This window comes from Neolamprologus multifasciatus, chromosome 6 (genome assembly GCF_963576455.1).
Source record: "Neolamprologus multifasciatus chromosome 6, fNeoMul1.2, whole genome shotgun sequence".
NCBI lineage: Eukaryota > Metazoa > Chordata > Actinopteri > Cichliformes > Cichlidae > Neolamprologus > Neolamprologus multifasciatus.
In genome coordinates, this window is record NC_140444.1 from 2,311,780 (window position 1) to 2,329,030 (window position 17,251).

The 17,251-nt window shown below is 40.1% G+C and overlaps 1 protein-coding gene across 1 annotated transcript in view; it reads left to right on the forward strand.

Annotated features, from left to right (window-relative positions):
* Positions 1–17,251, forward strand: part of sorcs3a (sortilin related VPS10 domain containing receptor 3a) — a 299,340-nt gene that overhangs the window by 250,689 nt on the left and 31,400 nt on the right. The window contains exons 19-20 of the mRNA XM_085161986.1: positions 5,737–5,923; positions 16,441–16,574. Coding sequence (XP_085018112.1) covers positions 5,737–5,923; positions 16,441–16,574 — 321 coding nt within the window. The remainder of the gene's footprint in view (positions 1–5,736; positions 5,924–16,440; positions 16,575–17,251) is intronic.

Here is a 17,251-nt window from a genome sequence, read left to right on the forward strand (position 1 = left end):
TACAGTGTACCAAGGGGAGGCTGGGAGTCTGACTTCACAGAGAGGACGAGTTCAGATTTGGTCGCCGTGGCGGCTGGAGCCACCAACACTTGCGCCGTGTGTTTATCCAGCGACGGCGCCAGATGTGATTCTCCGAGGAAACCGTGCAGGCGGCGGAAGGATCGCACATCCTGCAAAGGCAAACACGGCGGGACGGGATCACAACAAACTCACATGTGCATACACAATTTATTTTTCTCCTCTTCTGCTGCACGTGCCACGAAGCAATGAAAATAATTCATTACAGCACTTTTATACAATTCGATATGATTAATATATTAATAAACAAAACTTTGAAGTCATTTCACTCTTGAGTTAACTTGCAACAAATCATCCGCCTGCAAAGATGCTTCGAAGAGAATAAGCATGATCTTTTTTTCAGCCTTTAATAGCAGAATGTTTATGCGTTTGTTCTGCAAATGGATTCTTTATTTGCTAAATTTGAGCCAATTAAAGAGCATCAATTATTGTTTGGTAAAACTAGTCTTTCTGCTAAAATGGTCAGACAAAGCTTTAGAGAGTAAACACTAATCTGAGAGAAATGATTCAAAGAACATTTGTGAAACTGTGTCATTAGAAGTAATACTTGGAAATAAACAGACACAATATAGTGACTGTCCTTTTTATGTACTAGAAAGCTGCAGGGAATTTGTTTTGTGCCAACAATGCAAAGATGAGCATCCTTGTAATCTTGCTGTCGACTTAAGCTACATAAAGTATATCTGTATGAAAAGGTTAGTTAGTGTTTAAGTTAAGAACACGTGAACTAGTTGAAAATTATCTTCCATCTCTTGTGATCTAAGATCACAAATCACACTGGATTTCCTGACTGAACTTGTTTTTTTTGAATGCTCATGAATCCGTTTCAGGTTTGGAAATAAAAGGTGGTGTTTAAACATCAGGGAAGAAGCTAAAGAAAGGCTGACAGCTCTCAAACATACCTGAAACAGTGTTTTGTTGAGGTCACCCTTAAGCAGAGATGGGCGTTACTGTAATCCGATTACTTTTTTCAAGTATTGAGTAAAGTAAGGGATTACTATTGCAAAAACGGTAATTAGATTACCGTTACTTTCCCGTAGGAACGCTGCGTTACTGCGTTACTAAAACCGTGATTTTTTTGCGAGAATGTCTCATGACAGTGACGTAAGCGAGTGCGACGTTCGTGCCAACAGCTGTGTGCAGATCAACAATGGATCATATATCGAGTGCAGAGAGAGTATGAGCGTGCAGCGTTTAAAGCGTGGAAGTACTGACCTTACTTTGAGTTTGATTCCATAAAAAGTGACAAAAACATTAGTGTCCGTTGTGCGTGGGAAGAAAACTTCTTTTTACAGTGAAAAAAACCCCTAAACTTCCGAGCAAGCACCGAGTAGCTACGACGTAATGGGAAACTCACAGAGAAACTCGCGGATTCTTCCACTGACCGCTGCACACCTGCACCAGGGTAACCCTCCGCCTACCCCACTCCTGCTTTACAGGTGAAAATAGAGCAACAGGACCGCTAGTCTTTGACTTTATTTATTTTCTGCTGTGTTTTACTTGCATCTATTTGAAAGACTGAGTGTAAACACAAAAATATTTTATTTTATGTGCTGGAATGTGCAGAAAATAGGTTTAAATGTTAAACTAATTTCTTCCAGTCAGAGAATGTTGCAGATAATTTAATGTTTGCTTGATGCATAAAGTTAAAAGATTAAAACTAATAAAACAACTTTTAAAAAGAGACTTTTCCATTTGATTACATTTTGTATGATGATTATGTAGAAAAAGTAGAATTGGGCTGAAAGATCTATCACTTTATCACCTATTCAGGTTGTAAATCGTGTTTTTAAAAAGTAACTAAGTAACTAAGTAACTAATTACTTTTGAAAATAAGTAATTAGTAAAGTAACGGGATTACTTTTTTGGGGGAGGTAATCAGTAATTAGTTACTGATTACTTTTTTCAAGTAACTTGACCAACACTGCCCTTAAGGAATATTTTGTGTTGCACTATTTGGACTTCCTCTGCCTAACTGAGACGTGGATAACCTTCAGACTGCTGCTCTTTTAATGTCCCACACACATCTGATCGAGGTGGAGTTGCGACCATCTTCAGAAATCACTACAGGTGTAAACAAGTTTCATTCAAATTTTATTTTTCCAGTTTTTAACTGTTGCTATTTAAAATAGCCTGTTCTCCCCCTGTACTGTGCACAATAATTTACAGGGTGCAAAATACAGTAAGGACTTTATAAAGGAATTTGCTGCATTTCTAACTGAAGTCACGATAAAACATGACTCCTTTCTTATTGTCGGGGATTTTAATATTCACATGTGTTGTCTAGAAAAGCGCGCGGTTAAAGACTTTTTGAATCTTACTGATTCTTTTAATTTAGTTGGATGTCTGTTCTGCACCCACACAACAGTGTGGCCACACTCTCGATCTAGTTTTAGTGCACGCATTGCCTGCTTTTAATCTGAAAGTCTCTGACCCTGTTTTCTCTGATGCCGGTTCTGTTTGACATCTCTTTATCTAGAAATGGATTCAGGGGGCATGTCCCTGTTCAGCCATCTTGTTTGTTAAATTCTTTCACTGCAGCACAGTTCTACTCCTACCTACCTTAACAATTTTAAAAGCAGCCTTACCTCAGGTGTGGTTCCAAAGAATTTCAAAGATGCAATTGTGCAACCGCTTCTTAAGAAACCTGGGCTGGATACAAACACTGTTGAAAACTTTACACCAATATCTAAGCTGCCATTTTTATCTAAAGTCTTGGAAAAAGTAACGAATTGATCCTGTACTTGAATGCGCAAAATATTCAGGAGATTTTCAGGAGTACTTTGGTCAACATTGTTGGCTGTAAAGTGCGTTATAAATAAAGATGCTTTGCTATGCTACAGTTTGAAGCACTGATTGACATGTTAGTAGATAACGAGGTCTACAGATTCGTGGATATTGGATCAGTTCTCTTAGTCATCATGTTTGGGTGAAAAGATGTGAAGCAACTTTTCAAACAGCCAGATCATCAGTGCCAGACAGCCTGGTGGGAGCATCGCTGAGGTGACTTGAGGAGTGCAGCTGGTCAGCTTGATCTGTGGGATTTTACAGGATCTGCTGCTGACGTCTTGCTGCCAGAAATGCTGGGCACGTCCATTCATTCAGCCGCTGGGTGTGTCGTATGGCAGCGTACAGCAACAAGCATTTCTCTCCTCGTTTATGCAAATAGTGAAATTCAATCATGTGACTATTGTCCACGGTCAATCATAATCACTGTTTTTTTATTTGGATTATTAGTGGGTTGTCTCCTGGGTGGAGCCTTTCTGCATGAAGTTTGTGTGTGTTCCTTTTGCTTGCATGACTTTCCTCCACGAACTTCAAAGATTTGCATTGTAGGTTAATTAACATCTACTTCACATCAATGGCTATGTGTATGAGGTAAAGCACTTAATGTGTACAGAGACGGACTGTCTTTAACTGTAAATTTAAAGACCTTTGAGGGGTCGTTAAATCAGCACAATATAAAAATGTCAGTTGTTCCATTTCATCTTTTATACCTAGGATTTCACCAAAAAACAACTTCTTTACAAGTGTTTTCAGAACAGGCTGAAATGTAAGCCCCTAAAACTTTGTATTTGCCCTCACAAGCGTACTTGAAGTGCTTTAGATTAATGAGCTATATTTGGCTTTAGTTGAATCCGCCCCACGCCAGCCTTCTCTCCTCGGGGAAGCAGACTCTCCTGACTCACTCACACTCATGAATTGGATGTGATTGGTCAGTGTTAAAGCGCAAATAACCTCACCTGCTGATACTTTGTTACCATTCTGTGTTATTAGTTTCACAATCTCTTTTAGCACTTTGCACCATGCTGCTGCATGATTGCGTCTGGTCAACGAAGTGCTGCTTCTCTCAGTGTGCTCATGCAGCTTAAGTTTGAAGTATGGGTTAAGATGCCATTGTTTTGATAAAATCAGATTAAAGCCACACTGTTGGGTCTAACTTGTAGTGGCTCCACAGTGTTGTGGTTTATGTGTTTGCCTAGGAAGGGAAATATCGCCTGGTTTGGTCCTGACAGGAGGCACAAAGCCCTTGACGTTTGTGTGTGTGTGTGGGGGGGGGCCATTTGGCATAAAAGTCTGCCAAGTGAAATATGAACAACTACCCACAGGATTGTTCCAAAACAAAAAATACTCCCAAGAAAAGGCCGTAGGTTTGTTTCAAAACCCAAATATGTTTATTTCGTGTTAAAATATAAACCAACCCAATCATTTCTTACAACTTAAACATAAACAAAAGTTAATTTAATCTGATTCCACAAATTCAAAAGTGATCATAAGTTGGGCACCAGTTTAGCTCCGTGCATTGGCGGCCGCATGCTGGGAGCGGCGGTCCTGGATTCGAGTCCGACCTGCAGCCCTTTCCTGCGTGTCTTCCCCCTTCTCTCTCTGTCCTTTCTTCACTGTATCTATCAAATGAAGCTCCTAACCCCTTAACCCTTTGAAGCCGGTCAGAGCAGCACGCTCTGTTTTACGTAACTATTTTTAAATCCTTGTAGCTCTGCAACCACGTGAGCTAGCGCAATAATTTTTTTTGCATATGAAACCGGAGGAGTTGTACTTACATCTTATGCCATCAGCTTGTCCTCGGTCACAGTTTCCTTCCACATATAGCTTTGCAAAAACTGCATAAAAAGCACTTGCAGCAACAAAAACATAATATTCCAGAAACACGCTTTGCCGATCCGATCAGCTGTTTGTAACACTTCCTACGTCCATCATCGCGAACTATCGCATGTCCGCCATGACCTGCCCGAAACCGGAAGTGATGCCATTTTGCAGAAATGTTTTTTTTTTTTTTTTTACCATCAGGGCCTCATGAGCCTGTACTGGTGTTTTTAAAAGTTATGTTTGACTTTATGACTTTCTGTGTGGTTTCTGGGATGCTTAGGACTCATATTGCACTGCTGGAAATAGTTTATTTTGATGCATATGCTGCTTTTTTGCAAATTTGCATTATAATATTTATTTTTGTTTTTCCTGCAGTATATAAAAATTGGTGTATTTCAAAAATAAAACTATGAAGACACTCAAAATAAATTTCCTGTGGTGGGAAACTATTTTGTGCAACTTTTTTGTATTTACAGTTTTGAGGGATAAGCCTCTTAAATTTCTCGAACTAGAAATATATGTTAAAAAAACAAAAACAATTTTTTTGTAGTTTATTGCACTTTTTTGCAATTTATGTAATTACTATGCACTTAATGCAGACATATTATTAAAATCTGGGCTATAATGGTTGTATTGATGTATAGCAACTTGAAATGCTCCCAAAAATGGCTCCACAGCATGTAAAAATATAATATAAGCTCTGGCGGACTTGGTTCTATGGTAGGTCTTAAAGGGTTAATTAATGAAAGGGGTCCAAAAGTTAACAAACTAATCACAACTTTTCCAAGATTACAGATTTAAGTAGCGAAACTATCTTCAGTATATTCTTACTGTTTTCAAGAAAAAACAATAATGGATACAAATTCTGAATCATAAGAATTCAACAACATGACTTTTCTGTTTCACGTGTGTTACAAATGTTACCTCTGCCTGCATCACTCACATTGTCATGGCTTCTGCTCCTCCCTGTAAAGCAGCCACGTTGCAAAACTCATGTCAGTAAACGTGTTTGTCTATAGCTTGAAGAAACGCCGCTGCGCTGTGTTTCAGGGGGACTCGCTGCGGACCAACATCCAGCTGGATTTTGGTGACGGCACAGCAGTTTCATACTCCAATCTGAGCTGGACCGAGGAAGGGATCAAACACGTCTACAAGTCTGCCGGAATATTCCGCGTCACGGCGTTTGCGGAGAACACGCTCGGTTACGACACCACGACACTCTACCTGCACGTCACATGTAAGTGTCCACGCCGTCACAAACACAACGCGTGCTGGCTGCTGTTCACTCTCTGTTTCACCGTCGACATAAGAGACAAAACTGTCGATGCCGTCATCTGAGTCAACTTTTAGTTTGCACTCAAAGCAGTTAACTTAGTGCCCCGAAGCAGAGTGTTAGTAGACTTTTAATACTTTGTTTGCTTTTCAGGCCACAAAGCATCACTGATAAACACAGATGTGTATGACTACATCCATGAACATCAGTTAATGATGCGTTTCCTGTCTGTATACAGTGTGTTAAGATAGGGGAATGTTTATAATGTAGAAACAGAATGAGACTTTACAAACTGAACGGTCTGTAAAATCTCATTTTAAAAGCTCTGTTTTATTCTGACCCAGACGTGCTCATATTTAGTTATTGTTATTGATTTGGTACAATGCACACACATACACAATAAAGTTGGGTTAGGTAAGATGATAAAATATTCAGATTTCACCCTCCAGCATGAAGAGTAAGGTTGAAAGAAGGTTACAGCAGGATATAGCAAAGAGTTGTTAACCCTAGAACACTATCGCTAAAAATAATAACAGCATCACTAACGCCGGGTGATTTTTACCCAATATGATATACCCAACAAAAAGTACCTGTCATCAAAATATATAAAATATATGACAACACATGACAAATTAGAGTGGTTTTCTTTTATTTTCAGCTGTGCCATATCTAACAAAATGGAAAAAAAGTTTCAAAATTTCTGGAAAATTAGCAGTTGGAGAACAAAACAAATCCTAAACAAAAATATATTGACGCTGGAAACTTGGTCTTTGGTCCACCCATTCCTGGGATATTTGAGTCTTCCCTGGTGAAGGCACAGTCTCCTTGACATGCGAACAGCTGCAGGAGAGAGAAACAAAAAATGGCATTTTTTGAGTGGGTAAAAATGACCAGTTGACTAAAATATCTATTTTTTTACCATATGAATTCCCTTGGAAATCACCACTTGTTGATATTTATTCATAACCACTGCACTAAATAAGGATAACATGCAAATTCCAGGACTACTCTTACTTACCTATTCCTTACATGCAGTCAGTACACACAGGGTAGTAATGGCGTGGACACACCGGTTGACGGCAGACATGGCACCTGTATCGCGTCTTCCTGTCCAAGCCTGTGGGGCAGTCAGCACACCTCACTAAGGGACCACTGCTTTCTGCTGCCACTGGTCCTGCCTCACCTTCAAGAGTGCCAGGGGTAGGGATGTCGAGCACGCTACAGATCAGGACTCTGAGTTGACATGACAGATTTGAAGAGGGGAGCCTCTGCTCTGCCCATGGTTTGATGAGTGCCAAAGCATGCATATAAGGCCTCCTCTGCATTTGGTTTTCACCTCTCTTCATTGCATTCTCATTGTGAATGATCCATGAGTTTATCACATCAGCACTGATCATGCCATAGAACACGCAAAGGGGTCATCTATTGTTTTTTTTTTCCACAACCATAGTGAGCGCACATCTGGTCAAAAGTATCGACACCTCCCTTTGTTTTGTTGTAAAATTCAATCACTTCAAGCTTACGAGTGGGTCCTATGCTTGGTTGTGTATGCATGGATGACAGGAGCAGTACAACCTTCTTTTTTGAAGCTTTGTCAGGGAGGAAGGACACCAGGGTTAGTTCTTTGGTAAAGAGAAATGCACTGGAGCCTGGCGCGTGATTTTCTTTAACTTTCATCACTTGTGGGATCTCCCTTTTGTTTGCTTTTATTGTTCCCACTAAGGTCATGCCACAGCTAGCTACATAACATAGCTTTTAGATAAAAAAGAAAGAAAGAAAAAGAAATCTAATCAGCTAACAATTGCCAAGTTAAACAAACCTTACCTATGTGTTACTCACTAGCTGGGATGCCAAAGACACTAAACCTGCAACAGGGTGACAGCTGTAGTTGAAGAGGGACAGTAAATATGGTGAGCCTGTAGGAAAAAGCGGGATTTGGGGTAAGGAAACACCCACGCCTTCAAAGACGTCAAAGACAATGCTAAAGCTACCCAGGGACCCACCACACTCAGACAAACGCAACATATTGAAAATTATGTAAATACATTTGCTCGGGTGAAAATCACCCGGCGATAGTGTTCTAGGGTTAAAGATGGGTGTAAGAGCCAGTTAAAGGTCAGTTCATTGGCACTGGTAAAGGGGTTAAAAAGAGAAATGTACATTTTTGTTGTTAAGAATATTGTTAATGTAATAATAATGTTAAGAATATAATTTTATGTAAATTCACAAATACTGTTATGTTAAAAGAATATAGAGATGTGAACTTCTAATGTGCTTTTTGGTATTTTGGGCTTCTGGCACACTGTAAATATGTTCTTATGTAGTTGAGGAGTCAGAAGCAACACAGGTCTCTGACCGAGTCCTGCCATGTTAATTTAAACCTTCATTAAACATCTCTTTTAAAAGGAAAGTACCTGGTCTTGCTCACGTTTCAAATGCCTGTTGCTGGACTGACTTCTAAAGGTGGTACAGAAGAGTGAAACAGAGCCAGACGGGCCCGTCGTACTCGATTAACCCTGTAAGATCCAACCAATCACATAATAGCCAGAAAATTTGGATTTTTTGGAACTGAGATGTTTTCTGAGATGTATTTTCATTATTCTGTTTTCAGTTTTTTATTTGTCATATGCAAGTTAGCACAGGGTCAACATTGCAATGAAATGTGTTTGACGAGCAGCAGTCACTCAGCAGCATGATACAGTAGGAGAAAATATAATAAAATATAATAAAATAAAATAAAATAGAAAAATTGAAAGGAGCTAAATATTAGAGAGACGTGGTAAAAGAGAAAAGATGACTAAATATATATGTATCTATAAATATAAATATATGTACACTAGTGATTAAATAAGAAAATCTTGAAAAGAAATATGACGGGAGGGCAGATGGGATATTGCACAGGAATGAGCAGCAGAAAATTACAGTATTGCACTTTTAAATATAAATATCAATGACAATAAAGTGAAGTGACCAGTGCAGATTAAACAGTACTTGTGAAGCTGCAGCTTCTGAGTGCTGTGTTGTGTGTGTTTAAGTGTGGTTGAGGTGTCGTACGGCTTGGTGGTAAAAACTGTTTTTAAGTCTTGTAGTCGAGCAGACAGACTCCTGTAACGTCTGCCAGATGGTAACAAGGAGCTGATGTGCTGGGTGGCTGTGGTCCTTGATGATGCTGTGAGCTTTACGGAGGCATCGCTGGAGATAAATGTCCTGAATGGCAGGAAGCCTCATGCCAGTGATGTGCTCTGCTGCCTTCACCACCCTCTGTAGTGATTTACGGCTGCTGGCAGAGCAGCTTCGTACCAAACTGTGATGCAGCTCGTCAGCAAGCTCTCAATTGCACACCTGTAGAAAGTTGAGGTGATGTTGGCGTTCATGCCAAACTTCCTCAGCCTCCTCAGGAAGTAAAGCCGCTGGCGAGCTTTCCTGATAGCAGTGTCTGTGTGAAGGGTCCAGGAGAAGTCCTCGGTGATGTTGACTCCAAGGAACTTGAAGCTGCTGACCCTTTCGACCTTGACACCGTTGATGTGGATGGGCTGGTGTTCTCTGACTGGTCGTTTCCGGTAGTCCACTATCATCTCTCTAGTTTTGCTGATGTTGAGAGTCAGGTTATTTTCCAGGCACCACCTGTATTTGTATGTATGTATGTATTTATTATATCTTTTTTGTATCACATTTGATACATTGGGCATTTTTGGCAACTTTTTTTGTTAGCAACAATGTTAATTTTAGACCAAACAAAGAGTTTTGTCAATAACATTTTGAAATTATGGAAGGTATTGTAGGGTTAAGAAGAGAGGTGATGATTATTGAGCAGCAATCCAACTTCCTGCTGAGAAACAGCACTGCAGATGCAATGTTTGTTTCGAGAGTGTTGATGAACAAGTGTAGATGACGTCAGAAGAGCCTCGTTGTGTATTTGGAGATCAAGAGAAAGCGTATGACAGGGTGCCAAGAGAGAAACTGTGGTACTGCATGAATACGTCAGGAGCAAAGCGCAGAGTATGTGAAGGGGTGCAGGACATGTATGAGAACAGAGGGATGGTGGCGAGGTGTGCAGTGAGTGACAGATGGGTTCAAAGTAGGGGTGGGATTACATCAGGGATGCTCTGAGCCCTGCTTGTTTGCAGTGGGGATGGACAGGCTGACAGATGAGGTCAGGCAGGAGTCTCTGTGGACTCTGATGTTTGCCAAAGACATTGTGATCTGTAGGGAGCCTGGAGAGGTGGAGGTATGCTCTGGAGAAAAGATGAATTAAAGGCTGTAGATGCAAGACAGAATAATTCAATTTGATTTGCAAGTCCAAAGACATGCAGCTTGTGGGGATAGGTTAATTGGATAATCCAAATTGCCACTAGGTGTGAATGTGCGAGTGAATGTGAGTGCGAATGGTTGTCTGGCCCTGTGTGTTGGCCCTGCAACAGACTGGCGACCTGTCCAGGGTTCAGTTTTATTTATATAACGCCAATGATAGGGAGACTGCAACAGTGGAGATGGATGACCGTTGAAAGCAACGGACAGGAGAGAGGTGAAGAAGAGAGTGCAGACAGGGTGGAGACGAGTGAGAGGAAGGATATCAGAAAAGAATGAAATGGAAGGTTTAGGATGATAGTATGACCTGCCATCAGTTTGGTTTAGAGATGGTAGCACTGGGAAAAACATGGGAGGCTGAGCTGGAGAGATGAGATGGTTTGGACATGTGCAGAGCTGGGATTGTGAATATAATGGACAAAAATGTTGAATTTGGGCAGGAGAAATAGAGGGAAACCACAGAGAAAATTCAGGGATGTAGTGAAGGAGGCTTTAGAGGGTTGGCGTGACAGAGGAGGATGCTGGGACAGGGTGTGATGGAGGAAGAGGATCTGCTGTGGTGAAGGCAAGAAGGAGAAGTTTGTTTTTCCTTTTTTTTAATTATTTAGACAAAAGAGTTGATCGCCTGGATATCACCCACCCAGCCAACATTAGCTTTGCTACTTAAGACCAGAATACTTTCTGAAGACATGAAGACGTTTGTGTCAGAGTCCGTGATGTTGGGACTTGACTGTTGGTTCATATAAATGATGTAGTGTTGCTCACTATTTATACTGGAGATGGAAGAGAGGCCTTCAGGCAATAGAAGGGATTTTTGTAGAAAGTCGCTGCTACCTAGGGATGGGTATCGGTAACGGTGCTTAAACGGTGCTCGAACCGGTGCTTAAAGAATGGAGAACACAAACTTTGTCCAAAAACCTCTCATGTTCAGCTGTTTTTTTGTAAAAAGATAACAATGTTAGCCTTTTCTGCAGCTATGGGGCATATATGGTATCACTCTTGGCTGGAAGCAGCTTAAACAATGGAAAAACACAAACTTTGTCCAAAAACCTCTCATGTTTAGCTGTTTTCCACTTTTTCTTTGGTCATTTTAGCCTTTTTGTCCAGGGTGAAGGGAGTATCTGCCATCAAACAAGAAGACAGCTGCATGTAGCTATGATGGTGTTTGCTAGTTCACCTTACATGCATTAATGTAATAACGTGGTTAGCCTACTCAACGTAAATTACACACGAACAACATTAAGCTAACATTAACTCTCCTCTTCGGGTTTTTGGGGGATGTTGCTAACTCCGGGTCGATAACAGGCACCACACCCGCAGTAGATGTGCTCGGTGTGAGGTCTCGCAGCAAGCTATCAAATACGGCGCATTTTTCGGCTTAAAAAAACACTATGCGTCGCCAGGTGTTTCATCAGATTTGAGGTGTTACCTCCTTTGACAGTATCACAGTATCAGCTTAAAGCACTTGTTGCAGCTGCTGAGTTTGCATCTTTTGCTGTGAAGTACAGCCAGACTTTTGACCGCTTCGCCTTGGGCATTTTTAATCTGTAGCTCTGCTCTAAAAGAACGTACGTACCTGGACCCGCCTACTATCCTCGGAAATGTAAAATGATTGGCTAGAATCTAAAGTGTATCACAGCTCAGGAAAAAAAATCACCAAAACAAAGCACTGAAATGTGCGCTGCTTTTCGGTCTGGTTACTACAGTTTATGTCAGAACCGGTACCATCATGGCACCGGATACCGGTACCCATCCCTACTGCTACCTGTCTTCAAATAAATGAGAGAAAGCCTTTAGATGGATGGTCAGATGCAGTCCTTTTGGACATCAGCAATAAAAAAACATTAAATGAAATTAAGTCACTCAATGCATTTTTTTGATCAGCAGTAAAATGTTTTTTCAGATGTATATTTCACGGTACTTAGCTCCAGGTGGTAAATATGTTCACCTGAACGGCAACCACACTGTTGATCCACGCTAAACTCATTTGAAGTGAACTGTGCTGACCTGTACAGGGTTTGTAACAGTAGCTGTGATAAACAAGTTTTGGGAAAAAGGTCATAATAAACTTGCTTATGTAAGGTTTTACTGTGAGAAACAAACAGAGAAGTGGGCTTTGGAGGCCACTGAAGCTAATAGGCAGTTATCTGAGGATGCGGCATCACAACAATGGATTAGTTTTAAAGTGGAGCAGGTTTTACGCAGCGGCACAAATAACAAATTACCGGATCGTCATGCCTTCTAGCTTCTGTTCAGACAGCAACAAAACAGTGTATCACTTTAACTTCCCATGGAAATTATTCAAGCTGCTTTGTGTAAGTGTTGAATTGTCTCTCTGTCTCGGTAGTTATTTTTGCTGATTTTTTTCACTCAATTTTAATTTAACCTCTTAAATTAAAAGAGGAATAATTTCAGCTGGATTTATTTCACAGTGTAGGTGATGCTTTCAGGGAGAAACGCCAAAAACTACTACAAACGATTTCTCAGCTGAGCATATTTAATACCAAACCATTCTCTCACCTTCTCCCATTCATACAAAGATACAGTACACACACACACACACACACACACACGCAGCATCTGAAGTTGGGGATAAAGATTAGTTCTGCTTAAAGAGGATGAGCGCTAATAGAAGCCTCGGAGAAATGAGCACTACACGAACCTTTCGTTGGAGTTTTTCCATAAAAATAGTGTATTACATTCGTCCATGGCAGGAAACTTCATCTCTACGATTAGTGTAAACCATCCCAGACCCCTGTCAGGTCCCATTAGCTTCTTAGTGGGGAGGTTTGCAGTATTACCCAGAAGGTATTATGTCAAAAAATTCATGATGGTGTCAACATTTTTGGGGAGTTTTTTGCTCGTCAGCACTAGTATCAGAGTGAAACGGTTCCGTTTTCTGTCAAACAATAATGTTACATATGTGCAAAAAATAGCTAAACTATCTGTTTGCCTGCTTTATGTTTTATCTACATTTTCACAGACAGTAGCTGTCACCTGAAGTTTGCTCCTGTCACGTTACACCAGAATAAATATCTCAGAGTTGATGACATGAGACTTTGGGAGTAGAGCTTGTTCCTTCATGGAAAATTCAGGTCAGATGAACGAGTACTGGCACTGAAAATATATATATAGTGTTAACTTATTAAAAGAAATAAAAAGCAGGGTTTGTATTTAAAGACATTCACTTTTCTGGCTCAGCTGCAGTTTTGTTGGACTCTGACTGCTTCACATTGTGACGATTGGTCAGAAATTTAAAATGCAGGAAGAAAAACTAAGTAAACATGTCAGTTGTGTCTCTTGATAGTCACGCAGCTTGATGGAAGCAGGCAGTGTGTGTAGATACAGGTTAAATTTGGTGTATCCTCCTCCAAATCATGCCACAGATCAGATTTAAGCTAATTAAGAAAAGTCACAAAGTGTGGTTTTGACGTTTTCAAAAGTTTGCGTTTATGCTTTGTAGATTAGAGATTAGATAAAACTTTATTAATCCCTCAGGTGGATTCCTCCGGGAAATTCGTTACGGGCAATTGCAAACAGCACAAGTGCTACAAGTGCAAGCACATGGTCCACTTTGGTGGGGTTCCAGTTTGTCACAACCTCCCAGTCTTGGCAATTTGGCACACTCAGCCGGGTTCAAACGCTCCTGCAGCCTTTTCAGTGCAGGAGGACGGACATCACACAGGAGAAGATGAATGGAACAGCTGGAAAAGATGAGGCATTGTGCAGAAAAACCTCAGCAATCATGTTGTCACCAGGGCGCTTCTTCCTTTCGCAGCGCTAAGACGGTGATCTTTACTGAGTCGCTCTTATTTAGCCCAGCGGTCTCCAACCTTTTTTGCGCCACGGACCGGTTTATGCCCGACAATATTTTCACGGACCGGCCTTTAAAGTGTTGCAGATAAATACAACAAAATAAAACTAGTACCTTTACCGAAAAAAAGAAGATTTATTCCTAACACACGTGAAAAGACCCAGGAAAACCGAGTTAAAGATAAAAACGATAACAAAATAACGCTGAAAACCGATAAAAACCCTGAAAACTATACATTTCACACCTGAGCCTCAACTCTCGCGGCCCGGTACCAAACGACTCACAGACCGGTACCGGTCCGAGGCCCGGGGGTTGGGGACCGCTGATTTAGAGGACGACTGCGGCGAGTCAAGCCTTCGTTAAAGCGTTAGTATAAATGTTTACTGTGTTGATGTCATAGTTCACATGAATATCAGTCTCAAAGTTAGTTTAACCTGCTTTCTGGAATAGACCCAGGTGGACCTTCACTATAATAATTTATAGTAGGGATGCAACGATACCAATTTTTTCAAACCGATACGATACCGATACTTGGATCTGAGTACTTGCCGATACAGAGTACAAAAACCGATACTTCTACCACACACACACAAATACAATTAATTGGAAGACAGGTTTTATTTTATTCCATGCCGATAAAAAATAAAATCTTAATAAAAATGACCACAAAAAAATTTCAAGTGAAAAATAAGCACTTCTGTTAAATTATTGCAGAGTCTCCACATTGTAATTTTACAAAATATCACTGAACTATTGGCACTGTCTCGAGCTTTCAGAATAATAAATAAACACTTCTGTTTGGAATAAAATAAATACAAATTAGGTTTGAGAATAAAATAAACTTTTAAATTATTTGCAGAGTGTCCATATTGTAAACAAACAAACAAAATAATTATTATAAAATAAATAATAAATAAAATAATAATTGCCCCCTAGTGGCCAATCTAAAAAACTACAACAGAAATGACAAGCCACCCTCTGATTAATGAAATAAGTTGGTATCGGTTCATGGTATCGGTTAACTTTTACGAGTATGAGTACACACACATTTTACAGTATCAGCCCCGATACTGGTATCGGGGCCGATACTGGTATCGGGGCCGATACCAGTATCGGGGCTGATACTGGTATCGGGGCTGATACTGGTATCGGTATCGGTGCATCCCTAATTTATAGTGTACATAAATATAAATGAGTGTTATCCCACCGGGCATCTTTGGATCATTAGAGTTCTGTCTGTGATGCTCCTTAGCTTATAATATAAAGATGTCTGTTGTTGTTCCATATACATAAAACTGAATTTTCTTTTAGATGATTATAAAGAAGTGCATGAAGTAGATTTTGTGGTGTGGAGATAATAAATAAAGTTTAATTCAACTTATCAGTTAATCAAACCATAATGTGCAGAAATGCAAACTCTATTTAAAACCCTTGTTTTGCCACAGAGAAAGCAATTACTTCTGTCAACTGTTTAAAAACACAGCACAGCAGGCGGAAAGAAAACTCTTCCATTTGCTGATTATTTTCTCTCCAAAATACAAGGCTGGAATAATTTAAAACAAACATGCACCCAACTTAGTGTAGTCATTATTAAGAAATGTACTGTCACAACTCGGATGAAGAAATAAAGATGAATATGAATGAGAACGAGATCACACGAGCATACAGCGTTTCATCTTCTGCCATCGCAGTGTGTGCGTTGTTATAACAGGCCGCCATATATGTCTTACCTATTAGGCAGTGTCATTACACCTGCCAGCAGACTCGCACAGCCTAATTGGGAAGGTCTGTCTGACATGCATCGCAGTGATAGCAGTATAGAATTAGGCAATAAACTGCAGGGGGGGGCTTCTATTACATCATTTGATTGTTACACTGATAGATGTGACAATTATCTTGTTTCAAGTGACATAAAAAGTCCCCGACTGTTTAACTGTCCTCGTAAAGATAAACTTTCTCAGTAATGTTGGATTGAGTTGCATCAACATGGTTACAGAAGTAGAGCTGTTACATTTTAGAGGATTTTCATCCATCACGTCATAGTAACGGACGCTGCACGTTGAGAGTTCCTCACTATGAGTTTATGTGATATTTCTTTTGACAGTGTTTGCATTTATCCATTTTTCTTAACCCACTTATTCTGTCCAGAGTTTGGGGGACTGGGATGGAAGTGTGTCTTTACCCAAACTGCACCAGACATGTAGAGAAACAGAGACAGATGTATTCACCTGAGGTGAATACATCTGAACAATACTGAACAAGCTTCGCACCCCGTGTACCGCCAACAGCCTTTTTTGTGTTTGAGTGAGAAGCACGATCTGAAGTCTGCCTCATTAACTGAATCCTGTTTCTTTCTTAGGTCCAGTGGAGCATGTCCAACTTCTTGCTCCCTTTGTGGTCATAAGAAACAAGGAAGTGAACATCACAGCGGTGGTCCTACCCAGCCACTCACGCACAGTCACTTACTTCTGGTGGTTAGGAAACAACACTGAGGTAACGTCTGCAAAGACTCATTAAAGACATTTTCATTGAAATTTCTGTGGCTTAGATTTTAGTTGTTATTTTTTTAAGCTGTATAGTAAGTGCTGCTGTTAGTAGACTGCTTAATATAAATGCTCTTATCTGTGCTTGAGAAGTGTTTTTAATGTTTAAGAAGAACAAAGCAACAAAAGAGAGATCCAGAGTCAACATTCAGCTGAAAGGTTTTTTACATTTTTACACTTATTATGTGTTAAAAAGCCAATTAGTGTCATTTTTGATTGGACAGGGCAGATTGACAGGCTTAATACAGAGCTAATAAGCTTGTGTAGGACCTCAAGTTTGATGCTTGTATTATAGAAATTACTATGATATCACTTACTGAATCAGAACCAAGACTCACACGTTTGTCCGGTTGTTAAGTGATGATGATGAACTCTGCTTCCGGGTCCAAACTACTCTGTTTATTGAGGCTGCTGTTTCTAACAGGTTTGAATGTTTTGTATCTTGTTCTGTTTAATCTGAACAAGAACCTAAAAACAGTCAGTGATCACTGTCGGCCTCTCTGAGTTTTATTTTTGATTGAATCTTTATTTTGAACATGTTGAAAAAGTACAACAACGTAGAATTAAGACAAGACAAACAAACAAAGCAAAAGGAAAATGAGCAACCGCAACTACAAATAATTTTCA